Source organism: Panthera leo, chromosome B4 (assembly GCF_018350215.1).
Source record: "Panthera leo isolate Ple1 chromosome B4, P.leo_Ple1_pat1.1, whole genome shotgun sequence".
In the NCBI taxonomy this organism is placed as follows: Eukaryota; Metazoa; Chordata; class Mammalia; order Carnivora; family Felidae; genus Panthera; species Panthera leo.
In genome coordinates this window covers 55,922,328-55,945,233 of record NC_056685.1, presented here as the reverse complement: position 1 = coordinate 55,945,233, position 22,906 = coordinate 55,922,328, and the positions used below count along the sequence as shown (strand labels likewise).

General features: G+C 34.7%; 1 protein-coding gene across 4 annotated transcripts in view; it reads right to left on the bottom strand.

Moving 5' to 3' along the window:
- Positions 1–22,906, bottom strand: part of ETNK1 (ethanolamine kinase 1) — a 140,145-nt gene that overhangs the window by 4,829 nt on the left and 112,410 nt on the right. For all 4 annotated transcript variants that reach the window (XM_042946048.1, XM_042946047.1, XM_042946049.1 and 1 more), the window contains 3 exons: positions 22,290–22,432; positions 13,034–13,117; positions 10,723–10,883 (listed from right to left, as the gene is read on the bottom strand). In XM_042946048.1, the coding sequence (XP_042801982.1) occupies positions 10,723–10,883; positions 13,034–13,117; positions 22,290–22,432 (388 nt within the window). The remainder of the gene's footprint in view (positions 1–10,722; positions 10,884–13,033; positions 13,118–22,289; positions 22,433–22,906) is intronic.

The following is a 22,906-nucleotide window of genomic DNA, read 5'->3' as shown; positions in this document are numbered from 1 at the left end:
GCAGCAACTTCTTACTCAACACATCTCCAGAAGCAAGGGAAACAAAAGCAAGAATGAACTATTGGGACCTCAACAAAATGTAAAGCTTCTGCACAGCGAAGGAAACAATCAGCAAAACTAAAAGGCAACCAACAGAATGGCAGAAGATATTTGCAAATGACATACCAGAAAAAGGGTTAGTATCCAAAATCTATAAAGAACTTATCAAACTCAACACCCAAAAAACAAATAATCCAGTGAAGAAATGGGCAAAAAACACGAATAGACACTTCTCCAAAGAAGACATCCAGATGGCCAACTGACACATGAAAAAATGCTCCACATCACTCATCATCAGGGAAATACATATCAAAACCACGATGAGATACCATCTTACACCTGTCAGAATGGCTAACATTAACAACTCAGGCAACAACAGATGTTGACAAGGATGCTGAGAAAGAGGATCTCTTCTGCATTGCTGGTAGCAACACAAGCTGGTGCAGCCACTCTGGAAAACAGTGTGGAGGTTCCTCAAAAAATTAAAAATAGAACTACCCTAGGACCCAGCAATTGCACTACTAGGTATTTATCCAAGGGATACAGGTATGCTGTTTCGAAGGGGCACATGCACCCCAATGTTTGTAGCAGCACTATCAACAATAGCCAAAGTATGGAAAAAGCCTAAATGTCCATCATTGAATGAGTGGATAAAGAAATGGTGTGTATACATACATACACATATATATATACTATATGTATATATGTACATATACTATATGTATATATATACTATATGTATATATGTACATATACTATATGTATATACGTGTATATATATGTATACACACACACACACACACACACACACACACACACACACACACACACACAAGGAGTATTACTCGGCAATCAAAAAGAATGAAATCTTGGGGCGCCTGGGTGGCTCAGTCGGTTAAGCAGTCGACTTCGGCTCAGGTCATGATCTCGCGGTCCGTGAGTTCAAGCCCCGCGCCGGGCTCTGTGCTGACAGCTCAGAGCCTGGAGCCTGCTTCAGATTCTGTGTCTCCCTCTCTCTCTGACCCTCCCTCGTTCATGCTCTGTCTCTCCCGGTCTCAAAAATAAATAAAACGTTTAAAAAAAAAAAAAAAAAAAGACTGAAATCTTGCCATTTGCAACTACGTGGATGGAACTAGAGGGTATTATGCCAAGCGAAATTAGTCAGAAAAAGACAAATATCTTATGACTTCACTCATATAAGGCCTTTAAGACACGGATGAACAAAAGGGAAGGGAAACAAAAATAATATAAAAACGGGGGGGGGGGGGATAAAACATAAAATACTCTTAAATATGGAGGGCGCCTGGGTGGCTCAGTTGGTTGAGCGTCCAACTTTGGCTCAGGTCATGATCTCACAGTCTGTGGGTTCGAGCCCCGCGTCGGGCTCTGTGCTGACAGCTCAGAGCCTGGAGCCTGCTTCCGATCCTGTGTCTCCCCCTCTCTCTGCCCCTCCCCCACTCTCACTTTGTCTCACTCTGTCTCTCAAAAATAAATAATGTAAAAAAAAAATTTTTTTTAAATATGGAGAACAAACAGAGGGTTACTGGAGGGGTTGTGGGAGGGGGGTTGGGCTAAATGGGTAAGGGGCATTAAATCACTGTTGCACTATAGGATATCTAATTTGGATGTAAATTAAAAAAAATAAAATGTAAAAAATTAAATAAAAATAAATACTAAAAAAATTAAAGCAAGCTCCAAACTCTGAGCTGTCAGAACAGAGCCCAACATGGGGCTTGAACTCACGAACCATGAGACCATGACCTGAGCCAAAGTCGGATGCTTAACTGACTAAGCCACCTAGGTACCCCAACGGTGTATTTTTCTTTAACTTTCTTACATGAGTGTTGAATTTTTCAGTAAGGGAAAAAATTATTTGGTTTTGTTTCAGTGCTGTGTCTTCAAATACTGATGATAGCAGTATTAAAGCCCTTACTCTCTTGCTATTTAAAAAAAAAAAAAAAAAAAGGGGGGGCGCCTGTCGGTTAAGCGTCCGACTTCAGCCAGGTCACGATCTCGCGGTCCGTGGGTTCAAGCCCCGCATCGGGCTCTGGGCTGATGGCTCGGAGCCTGGAGCCTGTTTCCGATTCTGTGTCTCCCTCTCTCTCTCCCTCCCCCGTTCATGCTCTGTCTCTCTCTGTCCCAAAAATAAATAAAATAAAAAAAAAAAAATTGTTTAAAAAAAAAAAAAAGGATCAAGTATATTTTAACTTTGGTTCTATTTTTGTTTTAATAAAACACTGGATTTAAAAAATATATATTTCTTATAATACTATTAATATGCTACTTGCCTTCTTGAATATGTTAACATCTGCAATGATGGTTTAAAAGCAATGGTGGGTAAAGCTACTAGTACCTTACAATATGTCAAGGCAGTGTCACCAAACACACACACTCACATCACCACTACACACAGTAAAAGACTAGTCTTGTCTGTGTGAAGAATGTCCTTTACGAAGCCATTGAAATTATTAATTTTATTAAATCTCTACACTTGAGTACACGCTCTAATATTCTGTGAGATGGTGTAGGAAAGTACACATAAAGCAGTCTGCTATACACCCAAAAGAGGAAGGTTGTTTCAAGGAAAAACATTTATGACTGAGTTGTGAGCTGAACTTGCACATTTTTAATGGAACATCATGTTTACTTGAAAGAACAACTGACATTCGAACCACTTATTAGACTTGGGCATTTGGCAGATATTTCTCAGATACAAAAAAGAGCACTTGTCATTTCAATGAAAATAATTGACAGTATTTGTTGCCAATGATACTCTTCAAGTATTCAACCTAAAATTAGAACTTTGGAAAATTTGTATTTGATTCTGTGAGCCTACCAGCTTCTCAATACAGTATTTAAAACTTTTCTGATGACACTGATTGTGATATCAGCAAATGTGATATTTTTATATCATATAATGAGATGTATTAACATCTGTAAGATCTATACAACTCAATGAATCAATATTTCCCAAATAATACTGAATGGTGTTAAAATTACAAAATCATGCACTGCTGAAAGAGCCAAAGTGCAAAGTAAATCAATGGATTATAATATAATAGAATACGAAAAATTAATTGATGTTTTCTGACTGCACATTGCAACTAACCTTTAAGAAATAACCACCTGTTGAGTTCTGGTGATGTATCAAAGAGAAAATCCACAATTATCTGAAAAGGCAATGTACTCATTTCTTCCAACACGTGTGTGACACAGAACTTTCTTTGTATACTTTAACCAAGCCAATATATTGCAACAGATGAAATGAAGAAGTAGATATAAGAATCTAACTTTTGGGGCACCTGGGTGGCTCAGCTGGTTAAGCATCCGACTTCGGCTCAGGTCATGATCTCGTGGTTTGTGAGTTCAAGCCCCGCCATCGGCCCCATGTCAGGCTCTGTGCTGACAGCTTGGAGCCTGGAGCCTGCTTCAGATTGTGTCTCCCTCTCTCTCTGCCCCACCCCTGCTCATGCTCTGTCTCTCTCTGTCTCAAAAATAAATAAAACATTAAAAAAATTTTTTAAAAAAAAGAATCTAACTTTATTAAGCCAGACATTACAAGGATTTGCAAAAGTGTGAAATAATGCCATTCTTCTCACTAAATTGTTTTTTTGTTTTGGAAAAATAGTTATTTTCCATTCAAAATGATGTTTATGTTAACAAGTTTATTATTTTTTACTTAATAAATATTTTGAATTTGTTTTAATTTTCAGTATGACAAATACTGATAATTAACTGAAATAAACAAAAGCTCATAGATGTCTTCAAAAAAATCTTGAGGGATGTCTGGGTGGCTCAGTTGGTTGAGTGTCCAACTCTTGATTTGGGTTCAGGTCATGATCTCAGGGTCATGAGATCAAGCCCCATGTCTGGCTGTGGGCTGAGCATGAAGCCTGCTTGGGATTCTCTTTCTCCCTCTCTCTCTCTGCCCCTCCCCTACTTGCACTTTCTCCAAATAAATAAACATTCAAAAAAAAAAAATATTGGGGCGCCTGGGTGGCTCAATCAGTTAAGTATCTGACTTTTGATTTCAGCTTAGGTCATGACCTCATTGTTTGTGAGTTCAATCCCTGCATCAGGCTCTGTGCTTCACAGCACAGAGTCTGCTTGGGATTCTCTGTCTTCCCCCTCTCCCTGCCCCTCTGCCCCTACTCTGCTTGCATGCTCTTAAAGAAAAAAAATCGGGGGGCTGGGGGGCTCCTGGATGGCTCAAGTTGGTTAAGTGTCTGACTTCACGATTTTGTGGTTTGTGAGTTTAAGCCCTGCATCAGGCTCTGTGGTGACAGTTCGGAGCCTGGAGCCTGCTTTGGATTCTCAGTCTCCCTCTCTCCCTGCTCCTCCCCTGCTTGCACTCACGCACGCGTGCTCTCTCAAAAATGAAACAAAAAACTTATTAAAAAAAAAAAATCTTGGAAGTGTAAAAAGAAAATCCTGAGATGAAAAAGTTTGAGAACCACTAGTTTAAATCACCTAGCCATATTTAAAGTGATATAAAAATCATCTGTAATCTCTTATCAGGCCAGTTCTGTGAGTAGAAAAGACTGCAATCGGGAAATTCTACACCTAAAAATAACATCAAACCAGCTCTTCCCGCCATTTCAAGCAACGTTCATTCATATACTAGTATAAAATAACTAAACGGTTCTACATTAGAGATGCACTACACACAAACTTCACAAAAATCCCACTTTTTGACAGGCAACACCTTTTATAGGATGAAAAATGAAAAATTTATATACATTAGACTCTTAAATGGATGAATCGGAAATGCAGGAAAACAGGCCATTCATCATTTCCCCAAAACATCAAAGAAAATACTTAAGTCCTAATAAAATAATGTAATAGTCTATGTGATTTACTTATACTCTTATTATTTCTTTCAAATTTGGAAGTTATAGATATGTAAGTCTATTAAAGGGCATTTTAACTTCTAGGCTATTGTTCTGTATAGAAGTTGTCTGTATGACCTGTCATGCATTTCTGACAGCCTCACAAACACAGTCGGAGGGGGGAACTCAGTTGGCTTATTCTGTATCTGGCCTCAGGATCAGAACTGACGCTTCTGTTCCTGACAACAAGAAGGATTAACAAGCCTCACCTTCCTCCTTGAGCCAGACCAGGCTGGCTCAAGGAGGAATGGATCTGGGAGGGATGAGGAATATGCAGAAGCCCAGGCTCCTAAGATTGTGAGATATGATAAGAGAAACAGAGAAAAACAGTATAGCTCGGGACTGCACGGAGGCAAACTTAATGACTAACCATAAGTCACACAAGGGTAATATATATTGCCCTGGCAGGAATAGCTTGTTTGAAGTCCCACCTGAGGGGAGGATGCTCTGCCCACAACCTTCTATCAGGACTCCCAACTGGGCTATTCACCACGGGGCTTCCCTAGCAAGAAGGTTGGATGTTATGAGTACCTGACTTGGTGTACTAACCCTTCTTTGTTCTTGTCTATACTTCTCTCCTTCCTTGTGTTTACTATAATTGTTTAATTCCTTATATTCTCTTCCCCTTATAATTAATAAAGTCTCCCTCCACAAAGCCAGAAGTGCATCTAGTGTGAATCATATTACTGAGAACAGGTACCCATCTCTGTGGCAAAGAACAATTCAAGGCTTTATAAGACAAACAAGTAACTAAAATGAATCTTCAAACTGGTTTCTGAAAAAACCTAAAAACTGGTTTCCTAAAACTAACATTTTCTTAGAAATAATCCAAAGTCTGCAAACAATGTGTCTAACAATTAAAAAACCCATATGTATACTCTATTTGATTTTATAATACAAATGCCTACTTTTGTTTACCATCTCAGTATTAGTTAATTACAATAAACAATCAGCAACATATGAAGTCTTTTAATATTTACAAGTCTACTCACGCCCTCAGCAGTAAATATTTAACCAGCCATTCATTAAAAAACATCTATATCCTAATCTTACTCAAACCTCTTTTCTCCACTTATCAAATCAGCTTTGTATATGCTGTCTTCATGACAAGTGATCAAGGAAGGAAGGGTCTCAGAGGAGGAAACAGTATATAAGACACGTCTATAAGGAACAAAAAGAATTTGCCAGAGGATGCAGGGAAAAGGGCACTCTAGGGAGGAAGAAATAACTTACACAAAAGCATATAGGCTTCAAACATGGAATGTACAGAAAACAAGATGACTCTGCTAAAGCTGAAGTGGAGGTGGGAAAGAAGACAGCATTTACAGACTGCTATCATTTGGATTCACTCTGTAGGTCACGGGGAACCATAAAAATGGAAGAGACATACTTATATTCATGAATTAGATCTAGTTATTAAAAAGATTAACTTTTTAAATGTACAGGATGAAATATAGACAGGAGAAACTTGGAGGCAAAGAGACTAGTAGAAGTTGACATAGGTGAGAAATTAATGGCTTAATCAAATGTCACATAATTAAGGAGATATGGCTGGAATTGAGAGAATTTTAGGAACTAAGAGTAACAGAACTTGGAAATAGAAAAAATTGATAATGAAGAAGAGGAACACATCACATAAAAGAAAATTACTTTTTTCCTGATTTCAGAATACAGCAACTACATGGATGATATTTAATTAAATCAAGACAGAAGAATAAATAATGGAACAGAGGACAGGATGCATGAAATAAAATTCAAATTTGGACATACTGTGGTCAATTACTAATGGTATCCTGGATGGTGGCAGATACTGATCTTGAGATCAACAAAGGGAAAAAAAAAAATCAACTTGGGATCATTAATAGGAAGTACAATAAAGTCACAGGACTAGGGGCGCCTGGGTGGCTCAATCGGTTAAGAGTCTGACTTCGGCTCAGGTCATGATCTCCCGGTCCATGAGTTCGAGCCCCAAGCTGGGCTCTGTGCTGACAGCTCAGAGCCTGGAGCCTGCTTCGGATTCTGTGTCTCCCTCTCTCTTTGCCCCTCCACTGGTCATGCTTGGTCTCTCTCAAAAATAAACATTAAAAAAAAAAAAAGTAATGGGATTAAATCATCCAATGGAAGTATTTAAAGTGAAAGGAGCTGGGAGAACCCAAAATCAGGATAATAGGAAACACCAGTATTGTAAGAGGACTGGGAGAAGAGGAAGAAAAGGAGGAGCCAGGGAAAGAGACTGAGTAGGAAAATACAAAAGAGAACCAAGGAAGAATGGTTATCACAAAAATTAATAAAGAAAAATTCTAAAAATCAATGGTAAATACTGTCAAATGATTTTGGCAGAACAAGTAAGATAAACACTGAGAGTTCAAACTGTATTTAGTAATTATGTCATTATTGGTAACCCTGCCATGAATTATTTTTTATTTTTAGAATAGTGAGGGGAGAAGACAGATTGCAGTGGCCTGAGGAGTGCATGAAAGATAATAAAGTAAAAAGACAGAGGGTTTGCTTTTGTTTCCCCCTACCTTCCCAATTATTTATCCATTCCAACACTTGAGATTGCGACAGACATTTACTTAATTACTGTGGGATGAAATTAAGAGTTGGTAAGAGAATTATGTAAACTGGGCTAGCTTAAAAAAAGAAAAAAAACTGCAAAAAAAAGTCTTGAAAAAGAAAGGCATACAGGGACGCCTGGGTGGCTCAATCAGTTAAGTGTCCGACTCTTGATTTCAGATCAGGTCATGAACTAATGGTTCATGGGATCGAGCCCCCATATCAGGCTCTGCACTGACATCAGGGAGCCTGCTTGGGATTCTCTACCCCTTCCCTGCGTGTGCATACATGCTAAGTAAATAAATATTAAAAAATAAAATAATAAAATGATTCTTTAAAAAATGAAAAGAAAGGCATATACATCAAATCTCAGGAGAATTAATAATCTCAAGTAAGAGGGGCTGTGAAGCCAAATGTGAGCATTCATCTAAATTCTGCTATATTCTTTCTATTCTAAAGATAGCAAGAGAGGCCCTGATGCAAGAAAGTAACCCACCTCTGGAGAGAGTTGTCAAGAACAGCACATAAAAGAGGACTGCAGCACAATTTAAATAAAAAGAGAAATTCAAAACAAAATTGGCTTCATACCTGGTTCTCAATGGTTTCTTAATGAGGAAAAATCGGAAATTGGTAACAGACTCTCAGAGAATAAACTGTAATGTATATGAAAACTAAAGATTATGTAAATTAAGAACATGCTAAATAAGGAATACTATTAAAAAGGTATCGAAGTTTTATGTCTCATTAACCATCCTTCTGTTTTTTCTTGAAGTTTTTATTTATTTTGAGAGAGAGCACATGCACATGAGCAGGGTAGGGGCAGAGAGAGGGAAAGAGAAAATCCCAACCTGTGCTAACAGCACAGAGCCCGATGTGTGGCTTAAACCGTGAGATCGATCATGACCTGAGCTGAAATCAAGAGTCAGACGCTTAACCAACTGAACCACGCAGGTGTCCCTCATCAACCATCCTTTATTCTTTTTCTGTAAGACCTTCTACTGATCATGACATTTCATGAATGTTTGCCGTACATTTCATGTATTCTTTTTTCTTCTTATTCAGGTTAAACTGTGGTGCCTGGGTGGCTCAGTTCATTAAGTATCTGAAGTCGGCTCAGGTTATGATCTCACAGTTCTTGAGTTTGAGACTCGCATCGGGTTCCATACTGACTGTGCAAAGCCTGCCTGGGATTCTCTCCCCCCGCCCCCCTGCCTTTTCTCGTTTGTGCTCGCTCTCTCTCAAAATAAATAAATAAACTTAAAAAAATAAAATAAAATCAGGTTGTTTGTTTAATCAGGTTAAGTAAGTTTCCCTCCAATTCTAATTTGCTATGAATTTTAAACAGGGATGCGTGTTAAATGTTATCTAAAAAGTATTTTGTACATATTATTTGCCCTTTCAAATTGTAAGTACTTTGAAGCAATACACTGTTGTATTCTTCTTTTAATCCTCCAATCTACATGACCTAGAGTAGTAAGTACTAGGTATCTTATTAATGGGTATTATAAACAACTTGATAATCAAACCAGAAGTAGTTATTTTTCAATACCATGATATATATACAACCGCAGTATCCAAAGCTGTTAAATTTTTATCATCAAAAGTTTACAAAAGAACCCAAGTTAGCTAATAGTAAACAGTGTTTTTGTTTGACTAATAAATAAGCTATGTGGACTTTCTGTGGAAATTAATGAACTCAATGCCTTAGGAATAATTTACGTAAATAGGTGCATGAAAAAATATAAATTATAGCGACAATAATATTCCTCATATTAATATAGACAGTGGCTAAACAGAACTATGTAGGTAAATTTTGAAGTTTATTAAGTAACGTCATGAGAAAGAAAACCCTACATTCTCTACTTTAAGATCATGCTTAAATAAAATAAATGGGAACAGCAGGCATCCTAGGACCAGCTGGAGAGCAGGCCATTAATTTAGCCAACAGTTCACTGAAAATAGATATCAGAACAGAAGATGAGTCAAGTTTCTGCACACCCTCTTATTTCAGATGTATTCTGAATGGCTCTGGGAAAATGCTGCTCTTAAAACAATGCAAAAAGTACACCCATGAGCCATCAACAGGGTTTATTTGTAAAGACAACATAGCAAATATTCCCCATGTGAATTGTACCAAATTGTATTAAAACTAAGAAGAAACAGCTAAAATAACTTCAACCTAGTATTCAATTTAATTGTGTAACACCTTAGCTGAAAGCTCATTCTAATTCATCACACCACTCTCAAAAGATAATTGAACTCTTTTTTAAAAAATAAATGCACTCAAGAGTACAGAAAAGTGGGTCTTAAAAATAATAATAAAGCATTAACACATCAAAGAAGCTGGAAATAACTAACTGCTTATCAAAAGAAGACCAAGACAAAATACTAGGTAAGTTATGAAAACATAATTCTATTCCTTCCAATCTACTTTTATCATCTTAACAGTAAGATGTGATGATTAAATGTACTGTGGAGGGACACCTGGGTGGCTCAGTCGGTTAAGCGTCCGACTTCAGCTCAAGTCATGATCTCACTGTTCATGAGTTCAAGCCCAGTGTCAGGCTCTGTGCTAACAGCTCAGAGCCTGGAGCCTGCTTTGGATTCTGTGTCCTCTCTCTCTTCCCCTTCCTCGTTCGTCTGTCTCTCAAAAATAAACAAATATTAAAAAAAAATTTAAATGTACTGTGGAAAACCTCGTTTCCCATAAATCTTTCCTTGATTATATGTTTTTTGTAACATAAAGAGAATAGATAGAATATAAAAAACTGCTTCACAATTAATCCTAACTCTAGCTAGAATCCATTCATCATGTAATTACTGAGCACTTACCATGTGGGTAAGGCACTGTTATTTTAGAGGTTAAGAATAAAATAATGAATAAAACAAAATCTCTGTCCTCAAAGCTCCTTAATATGGGAGTTGTAAAAAAAATCATGTTTTGTCCTAATTTTGAACAAAAATACACAAAAGATGATGAAAATTAAAAAGCTTTTTAGGGGCATGTGGGTGGTTCAGTCGGTTGAGCATCCGACTTCAGCTCAGGTCATCTGACAGTTCCGTCAGTTCAAGCCCCACATCGGGCTCACTGCTGTCAGTGCAGAGCCCACTTCAGATCCTCTGCTACCTCTCTGTCCCTCTTCCCCTGCTCCCTCTCTCTTGAAAATGAATAAACATTTTTTTTTAAAAGCTGTTTAAATTATATTAAGAATCTTTCATTGTTTATATTTAAACTTACCAATGCAAACTGATTGACCTGAATGAAGAGTATTTCAACCTCCTTTTCAGTGACTTCAGTCCCAAAGCCTTTATACTCTTTGTAAGCTTCAAGGTAAGAACGCAGCCACTGGCCCTGTAGTTGTCTGTCTGGATAGAGACTATAGTCTACATCACTCACACCTGAAATGGAAAAAAGGAACACTAAAACTTTTAAAAACACGGTATCTCATATATACTTGAATAATTCCTAAAGTAATCCTAAAATAACTAGATGTTAATAGCATTTATTAAAATAAACCAAAAAATCTAACGTACTGAAACTTGAATCCTAATGTATGACCTGTTTCATTATCATAATCAATTCTCATTGCTTCAATTTCTCCTCAAAGTGTGAAGCTTGAACCACCCATATCAGAAGCCCCAAATCTTCATTCTAACAAGCACCTCAGGAGATTCTTAAGCACACTAATATTTAGAGCATTTCCTAGAACTCCAGCTCTAAAAACATTTTTACCATTACTCACAGGGTAAGAAATACATTTTACATTGAAACTTTATACATTCTCCTGGTACTAAGTTCCACAAAACAATATTTACCCTAACTACTCCTTCCAACTCAGATACCTTCTATGTCTTTTCTTTTCCGCTGCTTGTTTTAAAATAATCACCCACCAAATCTGGTTTTAAGATGTGCTATTTGAAAAAGAGTAACCTAGGGGCACCTGGATGGCTCAGTCAGTTAAGCATCCAACTTCAGCTCAGGTTATGACCTCGTGGTTTGTGAGTTCAAACCCCACATTGAGCTCTGTGTTGATGGCTCAGAGCCTGGAGCCTGCTTCGGATTCTGTGTCTCCCTCTCTCTCAGCCCCTCCCCTGCTTGTGCTCTCTCTCAAAAATAAACATTAAAAAAAATTTTTTTTTAATAAAAAAAGAAAAAAGAAAAATGAAAAATAGTAACCTAGAAAATAAAGTTTATACTATTTTGTCTACCCCTCAGTGTTCTTCATGAGTTGGTCCAAACTTCACTTCTCTGGTCTTGTAAGTCCTATATGCTCCTCCATGAGTTTTATATCCTACCAACATGTACACTCACCTTGAAGTTTTATTCCTCCTTCCTGCAGTGCTTTACTTTCTCTTCTAACTGCACATCTCAAATTCTACCTAACTTGCAAACTTCAGCTCAATTTCTTCCTATACAAAATCATATTAGGATCACCAGAGCTTCCTCTTTTATATCTACAGCAGTGATGACCCATTATACTAAGATGGATATGGTGATATCTCATTATATGCACAGCTGCTTTCCCTTTTAATATGTATAGCACATGTGTGGGGATATAGGATGTATATGAAAGGTCTGGTGTAGGGAAATAACTGAAAACACATAAATTAAAACCCTCTCCAACTTCTTCCCAGTTTGCTAAGTATATGTAAATATAAGAATGCATGAATGGTAACAAATACAAATTCAGCAATGAAAAGTTCCTACTAGGTATAAATCACCCAAGAGAATTTTCTAATCTTTAGTTTTAGAGCATTTCATGTTTCTAAATATAGTCATAAAATGTATTTTTAAATTAATTCCTTTTAACATAAAAAAACCTAAACTTTTATACTTGACAGTGATAAAAGATTAATTTTCAGGGGTAAAATGACAAGGCTTTCCATTATTCATAGCCAAAGACAAAATAAAAAACAAATTATTTAGCTTCTTAGTTGTCCAACATTCCAAAGCTCAAGTATAAAATGGAAACAACAAACGCTTTTAAAGGATTAAAAAAAAAAAAATGCAAATCTAAGTTCTCTGTATTTTACTGTGACCTTTGGTGAGTTACTTTCTCCATGTGTAAACTGTTATGTTGTTGTGGAGGGAAAAAATGAGATTTATGAAACACTCTGCATTATGTCAGGTCTTAATGTTAACCACAATGATTATTTATTATTTTCCTTAAAGGATTAGGAAAGAGTCATCTCTTCTCTTTCTTCTAGTAATAAAGAAAAAACTCAGTAAAGGGTTAAAAAATGTTGTTCCTACTCCCAGGTGAATTTCCCTAAAAATAACAAACAAAAACAATTCTAAAAGTATCATTTCAGTTAAGCCTCTGACTCTTGATTTCAACTCAGGTCATGATCTCACAGTCTTGAGATCTAGCCCCACACACTGGACTCCACACTGAGCATGGAGCCTGCTTGGGATTCTCTCTCCCCCTCTTTTCTCTCTGCCCCCTCAAAATAAATAAACATTTAAAAAAAAAAACAAAACAAAACCTTTTTTAAGTATCACTTCAAAGTTATACATGTTGCTCCATTAGTTAAGCCCTGGATTTTACCTGCAAATTCATTGAAATGATTTCCAATATCATATGCCAGGTAGTTGTATCCAGAATATTCATAATCAATGAACTGTACATCACCTATGTGAGACACAAAAAAAAAGACATAAGAAATCATATACAAGATCAGAAAATCCCTATGCTATTTGTAATTAAATAGCTTCCAAAATTTTGTCTCATTGTATGTGCTTGGTTACATGCACTTGTGAGACAATACAGGGTAAGGCTGTGAATTTTATGGCAATGAGCTTTACAAAATTCAAATTACATATCGTCAACAGCTTGTGAACATTAATGTCCACTTTATTAAAGAAAAGTCAAAGTATAATTCTCCAAATTCAAACAAAAGCAAAATATGTCTTTCACCACAAGGGGGCATCGGATACTTAAAAACTCAAATTTAATTAAAAAATAAATACTATCTTTGGAAATTGTTAATAACCTGTGCAATTTTAACAAACCATGATACTCCAAAAGTGAACAGACAAGCTACTTTACATATACAAATCAAATATAAACTTTAATAGACTTGAATTCTGTGAACCCTGCAGTTCTGCTATAATATTTGGTCAATTTAACGATATTCCTAATTTAAGAAATTAGTTGCTATAAACTCATAGTTTCTAGGAATGCTACATAACTAAAATTTACAATAGAATACCTGAGCAGCATTAAGTTGGTTGTTTTATCTTTTAAAAAGAACAAAGGAATAGTTGCGTGTGAACTTTTTTTAATTTGAGAGATTTTTATATAAGCTAAATTCCTATTCTAAATTAATGCTAAATATATATGTGTATTTCATTACATTTCTCCCAAGATAAAAGGCAAAGTCTGCCTGTCCTGGGGAAATACTCCTGCTCAGGAACTTTCATTTTTGAGTACTAAGTATAATAGAGGGTTTGTCTCAAAGATACAGGTCTTTTTAAAAGAGAGACGAGAGAAAGTTTTTGAAAGAGAGAAAGAGCTAAAGAAATTAAAAAAAAAAAAATCAAAATGGGTCACTGTCGACACCAGGCATCACAAACTCAAAGGCTTAAGGAGCCATGCAGTTAAAATGGATACACGCACAGAGATGGTTGTAAGAACAGTTTCTAAGAGGCTTATATTGAGAAAATGCATAGCATATGCCTTAGTTACACTGTCTTTTAAACATCAAACTGAAGTAACAAAACAAACTCCTGGTCCACACACTCTGGAATTTCCCAAATAAAAGAGCTTTGAATGATACTATCTTGATATGGATATGTATGTTTAATTTAGGGGTATATGTTGATCATATTCAAACTCAGAAAAAGAATTACATGACACAAAAATATCATGGCAAATGGCATATTTTACATAAAAGCAAAAAAAAAGTCTAATATAGCAGCATTTAATATATTAATCCTAAACTTGTATAAGTACTAGTCAGGTCTAGAATAAATTAAGTGAGCATCATCAGAATATCAAAGCCCAGTTAATTAAAATCTATATGCATACTGACGAAATAAATATAAGGTTCTAAAATGTTGGTGACTACAATGAATCACTGCTTTGAACCACAAGTATTATAATCTTGAATTCAAAAAACTATCCCACAGAAAGTCTTAAAGTTAATCAAATCACTTTACTAAATTGCAGAATGGGGAGGGAGAACATGTTTTAAAGTTTGTTCTGGGTAACACTGGTAATAAGAGGGTGAATTCCACCATCACAATAAAATACTCTTCAGCCATGAAAAAAATTTTTAATTTTCAAAAATTATTTGATGACCAGGAGAATTACATGAAATGCTACATGAAAAAAAGATACAAAATAGTAAACACAGTGATTCAAATTATTAAACTATGCCTAGAGATAGGGAAAGAACATATAATGCACAGGAGAAAAAAAGATGAATGGAAATTAACCAAAACAGTATGTTTCAACTGGTTTCATTACAGGTGATAGACAAGTGACCTTTTTCCCTTGTATTTTAAATTCTTTACATTAAACATTACTTTTAGGAGGAAAAAAAACCGATAGTTTAAAAAGATTAAGATGAATTCTCTAAATAAAACTGTCAATAGATGAAGAGACTAAACCCAATGATTTTGGATATACCTATCCACCCAGCCTTTAAGAAATCAGGATTCAAGAAGATTCGACAAGTCGCACAACTGAGCCAACCAAACAGTTTTATACATACTTTTTTAATTGCAGCTGTTGATTGCTTTAACTCTTTAGACACAAATTCTTGTAGAGCTCATATTAACTCTTACATGCCAATAAAAATACACAGCCCAGTCCTGAAGCTTACTTTTGCCACATAAACAAAAGCTTCAATTTCAATTTTCAAAATTATATTTAGAATTTGGCAAATATAGTTAAAATGGCAGGTAAAAATCCCTGCTTACAAATACAATTTAAATAAGACATAGATCATTTTAACAAAAGTTAAAATCTGTTTCAGTATGAAAATTTTAGCAATGACTGTTTGTAGTAGCATTAATTCATTAAAACTAGCCTTTATTTTTAAATGCAATGTTGAGTTTATAAATAATGAAATTTAAAAAATAAGAAAATGAAGCTAACAAGATACAGATGAGGCTGTTACCAGGCTCCGTGCATGTGAACAAGTGATGCGATAAACCTCCAGTCAGTGCGTTTAAGAAGCACGGGGTGCGCCGCCACATGGCAGCAACAATGGCATACCTAATCTGTAGCAGATGAAGAAAATTTGGCAAACTCACATTTTACAACACACAAAGCTTAAAAGGAAAAAAAATTTTTTTTAAAAATCTGCATTAACTATTCTTTTTTCAAACTATTGCAAACAAAGTGGAACTCAACCTTAAATTTAATATTCTGCAACAAAATAAAATTAAAGAGGCCTACTTCACTTATTTTGGGTGCCAGAAAAATCAAATTACTAGGAAATGCTTTCCTAACAACAGAAAATATACTGAACTTTTTTCTTATATAAATTTAATTTCTGATGTCTAAAATTACCAATTATTTAGAGAGAAACATCCACATCACTATTAATAATTAATAGTTCACAGGGCATGACTATCTTGTTAATTCTTTAAGACATGAATTTGTAATTGGAGTTTCAAGGGTAGGGAAAAAAAAATGAGACTACTTCCTCAAAGTTTTTATAAAATCTTATGTGTATGTTCATTTTCTGAAGGCAATCTCAATCTTCCAGATTCTAAAAGGGATCCCTGACCTCTAAAAAAACAAAGCAGCACTGCTTTAAGGCCTAAGACCATGTATCATTGATCTTTATATAATAAGGCACACTGCACATAATGGGTAAAACATAAGATTAATGAATAAAATTATAACCTGGATTTTCAAAAACTATGTTTCTTTTTATGACTTTATTTTTTGTATGGCTTGAGAGTAATAAAATCCATACATTACTCGGTTTAACTGTTCAAATCTCAGTATGGCTGAAAACAGCCAAATTTTAAAGTCCTTTGAAATCAAAAAATTTAGTTCATTAACTAAGGCTATATAATTCACATGCTACATTTGTTTGGATACCTTTATTTTGCTAAGGGGAAAGGGATAAAAATAAAAAGCAAAACAACCAATATGAGAACCTGAAAATCTTTTCAACTCACTCTACTTGCTCTGCAGTGTTAGGTAAGGCAGAAAGAGAACAAAGAGAAAAATAACCATGATTTCCTACTGTTAGCAAAATGCTTCTTCTCTTTTACAGAAAAAGGGAATATTCTGCTCTGAGAAACTTTCCCTTCATCCCTCACTCTGGCGTCCAGTAGTACCTGTGTACACCTTCACCATGGCGCTCATCATTCTGAATGTAAATATCTGTTTCATGATCTGACTCCTCCACTACATGGCATATGGCTTCCTGGAAGGACAATAGGTCCCTTCATCTTTCATCACGCAATCCACAGAGCAATCTCTAGCACACAGTAAGTATTCAAATGCTTATAAACAAAGGTTTGGCAGAGAATGCTGAGACACAACGATTAACATACGTTTAAATGGGAGATGGGGGAGAAGCAATAAGCATGAAACACTAAGAACGAACGAAGCATGGCATTTCTGACCTTCTTATCCAAGTATATGATTGAACATACAGTGGGAATGAATGTATGAGTAAAGAAAAACACACTTATCTAGTAATTATTTTAGGCAGCTCTTCCTTAATAGTTCAGGCTTTTACAGTGCATTTAAGCTTTTTACTGATTTAAGGATATTTTATGCTAAATAGTAATCCAGAATACAAGTTAAAACAAGGTTAACACTATCTTTCATTAAAAACTCCACCCTGGAAAATACAGGTTACCAAATACAAAAATAAATTTGTATTTACTTAAATTTTAAAATAAAACCAACAACAACAAAACTCTATGTCATTAAAATACCAAAGAAACAACCAAACCACAGTATCTTTCACAAATAATAATACACTGGGTAAGATTTAGAGTCAATCAAATGACTGAGAATGGTGCCTCATCCTTTTTCTCTTTACATTGTGTAAAACTCTAAAGAAAAACCTGGTTTACACCATAATTCCCAGGAAAAGATTCCTTTTTCTTCCATTCATTTGTATTTCTTTAAACAGCTGTAAATCAGCTTCCTGTATTTCACAGAGAAATAATCAATGATTGCCATCACTGAAATTTAAAGTTCTATATTAGATCTTTATATGAGCTTTTATGAAGAAATGGGGGAGAATAAATGAAACAGCCACCAATAAACAGAGCATCAGACATGAGAAAACATACTGAAAAGCTTTAGCAATTACTTCTAAAATAGCAGTTAAAGAGTTAGCTGAAATTAAAATATTAGAATTAAAGTGGGTTAGTCAATAAGCAATATTACAACTTGTTCTACTTCATATAAATTTTTTTTAATTAATGATTAATATAAAATACAACTGGTAAGTCTTAGTTCTGGAACAAGAACCACTGCTATTGGGTTTTCTTATCATGTAATAAATTTTATCATCATTAAGTATTCTTTCCTTACCTTTTTAAGATGTCATTTCACTGAAGGCAAGGAATGGGCCGCTGTTTACCAACCACCTAATTCCTGGCACTGCCTAACATTTCAAAAATCTTGATAGTTACCATCAACTTCAGAAAGGAAGCTCACTCTTCTCCCATGTTCCTGAGTCCTGTCAACTGACATGGTGAGAACAGGTAGAGGCAGTGTTTCTTCCTGTGATGCCTACTATCTCCTGTTAACATTCACAGGTACAAAAAGCCTATGAACTGCAGGGTGCTCATCATCCTGTGTGTGTATAAATATGTACTTATGTATACATACACACATACATATATACATTTTTAAACTTTACTCAAGTTACAGTTAAGACAAAATCTGTAAGCTGCACCTAAAGACAAAGTGAATTGTCATCTCACATCTATGAGCCATAATTACCCTATTTACAAGACACAACCACTAGCTTACAGCAACCACTCTTTTTCAGAATCAAATACATTTTGTAAAATGCATCCTATAAATATAATAAAGGGGTTGGCAAACTACATATGCTCAGGCCAAATGCAACCCACTGTCTGGTTTTGTAAATAGTTTTACTGGAACACAGTCACACACATTTATCGATGTATTATCTATGGCTCTGTTAGAGCTACACTGCAAAGGAGACTATCTGGTACACAAAGCCTGAAATGTACTATCTACACCTTACAGAAAAAGTTTGCCAACCCCTATTATAACAGCAATAGCTGGGAGCTGCTAGGTACCTACTCCAATGCTATACACTTGTATGCATGATCTAAAATCTTTCCAGGAAACATATTAAGTAGATGTTAGAAATAAGTTAGGAATAAGGCAAATTAAATTTCTAGGCTATCAGAAGTATAACACTGCCTGGAAACCCATTTAACATGCAGATTCTTAAGCCCAACTACAGAAATTCTTGTTCAATTAGTCTTAAATGAGACTCAGAAACATCCATTTTTCCCAAATACCCTGGGTGATTCTGGTGCAGATAGTTAAGTTCAAATATAAACATTTCATAAAGAGATAAAATGGGGACACCTGGCTAGCTAAGTCAGTACAGCATGCAATTCTAGATCTCGGGATTGTAAATTAGAGCTCCATTTTGGACACAAAAATTACTTAACAATAAAATTTTAAAAGATAGAGAGAGAGAGATAAAACAATGTGTCTAATACCACCTACTTCTGTATGTGACTGAGCAGGGGTGTGAACCTAAGTGTGCTTGGTTCCAACATCTATACCCTTTCCAACTTCTCTTAGTTGTAACTAAGCTTTAACACATCTACTTTTAAGAGTTACTTAGGGGCGCCTGGGTGGCTCATCGGGTTAAGTGTCCGACTCTTGATTTGCGCTGAGGTCATTATCTCACAGTTCATGAGTTCCAAGCCCTCATCGGGCTCTGTACTGACAGCGCAGAGCTTGCTTGAGATTCTCTCTCTGCTCCTTCTTCCCTCTCTCTCTCAAAATAAATTAACTTTAAAAAAAATGACTTAGAAATGTTTAATCCAGTGACAATATACAAAATCTAAAGTATTATGGTGAAAAAATACATGTGGAAACTTCAAGATGATCCAGTATCAATTCATGAAGTTTAATAACTAAAATCTGCACTTCTGAGAAATTAAAGGTCTGAAACATACTAGAGATACTAAGCTTGATGATGTCAAAGCCAGTCCCTTGGCTTTCATCTTATTATGTTTACATATTTATATCTCATAAGTGGGTACAAAACACTTAAGTCCTGAGCTCAAATCACATGAATGACTTAAAAAATGGTAACAAATTAAACACACCTATGATAGGATATGCAGCTTAATCACTTATTCTATGTAGAAATTATTTTAATCTCAAAAGACTTCACACTTGGGCTTTTAGATACCATAACAAGGTAACTAGTTAAGATAAAGAACTTTTGCCATCCCTATTTCTAATTTTAATTATCCTCCTTAAGACTGTGGCTGTAAAAATTAATGCTAGTTTAATTGTTTGCTAATTACATTAACTAAATGTATAGAATTTTACAATTTTTTAAGCACGAGGCATGGTAGGTATCTCCTCCTTATAAAGGTAAATATGTCATACAGTCATATTACTTCAAAACCATTAGCTCCTAATTTGAAACAGATAATAATACACAGAACAAACCTCATGCCACACTTTCATGACCTTTAGATTCTACTGAACAACATTCCAACCCTATTTGCTTAATACTATGTATCAACTAATCACATAGCAATTGACTTTTTTTTTTAATGGATGCCATAAAGTCCAAACTTGCCTTCCTAACAGACACTGTTAAAACCACTGGTAAGGAAAAATAACAGAACATATCCATAACTAACACACAAAATATAACCACAAAGACAAGAAGAAACAAATGGTACACAATAGACTTTCTGAAGAGAGGAAAAATAGATCAAAATAATTACATTTGTTGAACTGTGAAATTCATTCTTTCTGTGTAGGGAAGAAAAATTAGGTAACTCTTGGTAAAATAAACAAATGACAACATAGGAGTCAAACTGAAGCATAAAGATTTTGTTTGAAAAATGAGAACTTTTCATATCACTGATCCAATAGTTTAGATAGGCAACTGATTAAATAAAAAAGTAAAAATGCATTTTTTTAATGCCTAAGACAAAGTAATCTGATTTTTTTGGTCCCTTGTATTTTAGTTTCATAAACAAGATTGTTCTGTGAAATGAATATGCAAAAGAAACTTATAAAATAAAAATATGAAAAGTTAAAACTATATTCCACAGGAAATAACAGATTCTCTTTGATTAACTTGCAGTTAAAAATAAAGCTGAGTGTCCACTTCAAAAGTAAGATGAAGTCCCTCACTTGAAATTCCATTATAAAATGTGTTATTTGGTCTTGCACTGAACTAAAAAGCTAACACATCGTTTAATGTAAAACTAGTACTCATGTCTCACAAATGGCATTGAGATTTGGTTACTAGTAATAATGCAGTATATACATGACAAATGACAATTATATGTAATAAATGGACAATATATAATGAAGGACACTGTCAAGTACTTCATGTTTTAGGGTATACCTTAAGTTTTTTTTAAAAATATTTCTACACCAAAACTTCAAGACATTCAAACTAAAGATGTTAGCTCACTGCATTTAAAAATAGAATCTCTAATCCAGATAAAAATATAAAATATAACAGATACTCAGACACGTTTTTGAAAATATGTGCTTCAGTCTACCATCCTTGACAGTGCTCTTTGGTTGACTTTCTTCAAGCTAAAGGCAGTTACAAATATTAATAACCTTTCCATTAGAAGAGTCTCAACTTACAATCTAATAAGAATGGTCATAAATAGCAATTTAATAGAATTATGACCATTTAATCAGAATTCTTTGACTTTAGCATCTTCACAAAAACACTTTTGACTTAAAATAATCTTCCAACTATAATGACTACTCTCAAAACTGATTTCCTTTAAAATGCAAGGGTCAGAGTTTCAGACTTTCTGGATTAATACTAAACCTTCAGCCAAAATTATATTTTTTAATTTCAACTTATTACTAAAGGGAAATCTATGCTTTAGCAACCAAACCTCAAACCACTTTATCCAATAATATAATACAACCAAGAGTATCTTAAATATGGAAACAGAGAATTTGAATACAACAAGATATAAACAATCACAGAAAAACATTTCACCAAAAAGTATCACTGTCTATACCTCAAAAATGTTAAAACTATTTACCAAAGTTTCTTGATTATTACTTGAGTAGGTACAAATTCCAGCAAGTACAAATAACATTTCCTCAATATGTAGCTCTCTCCTTAGCATCAAAATATCTAACAAATCAGAATAAAGAGGTAATAGAGAACCTGGAGACAAATTTGTTTCTAATACTGCTGTCCTCCCCAACACTGAGAAAATTATGTATTTATTAAAAGCAGTGCAATGTCAGTTGGCTTTTCAATAACTCCCATTACAAGCAGGTACATTTTCAAACCATAAATTACCAAATAGGTTTTACAGTTAAATTTATAAACAAAATCATTTTATCATTTTTCATTTAATTCTTAACAAGAACCACAAGCTTTCTAAGAAATGTATTTTATACAACTATATAAAGAATATATTCCTAATTTAGCAGAGTTACCATGACTTTTTAACCTAAAAGAAAGTAAAGACTTCATGAATGTTTTTAATCCTAACATCTGAATTAAATTTATTTAATGATACAAAGATCAAAGGACCATTAAGAACATCAAAGAAATCAACTTTACTTACTGCTAAAGTCAGATACCTACCTTGTTTCTCATTGTAGATTATATTCTTACACAATAGGTCATTATGGCAAAGCACAACAGGTGACCCCAGGTTGGAAAGAATCTCCTTCATCCAAGTCATTTCTTCCTGAAGAATCTGAGAGCTTGGGATATCACTTAAAAACCTTTAAGTTTAAAAACAAAAAAGAAATTACATCCTGTTTATATTAATGACTTTTTCAAGTTTAATTAAAGATTAAAATCTATTTTTAATAAATTCTTTCCATTCAATACCACAGATTCCTGAGTTAAAATAAGCCAATTATTCTAAAAGTTGGAATAAAGGAAAATCTTTACAATGAACTCAATATGAATTAAAAAAAAAAACAAAAAAACCTAAGCAAGTAAAAAGGAAAGTAGAAAAGTAAAAAAATCAATTACTATAAAATTGGGGGAGGAAAGGAATACATAACATATATACATATACTTAATAGCTAACATTTACTAAGCTCTAATTCTAAATGTTTTACATTTATCTCTAAGACACAAAGAGTTCAATAAAAAGAGGTTTAAGTACATTATTTAAAGTTATAAAGACAGGGGAGCCTGGGTGGCTCAGTCGGTTAAGCGTCCGACTTCAGCTCAGGTCACGATCTCGC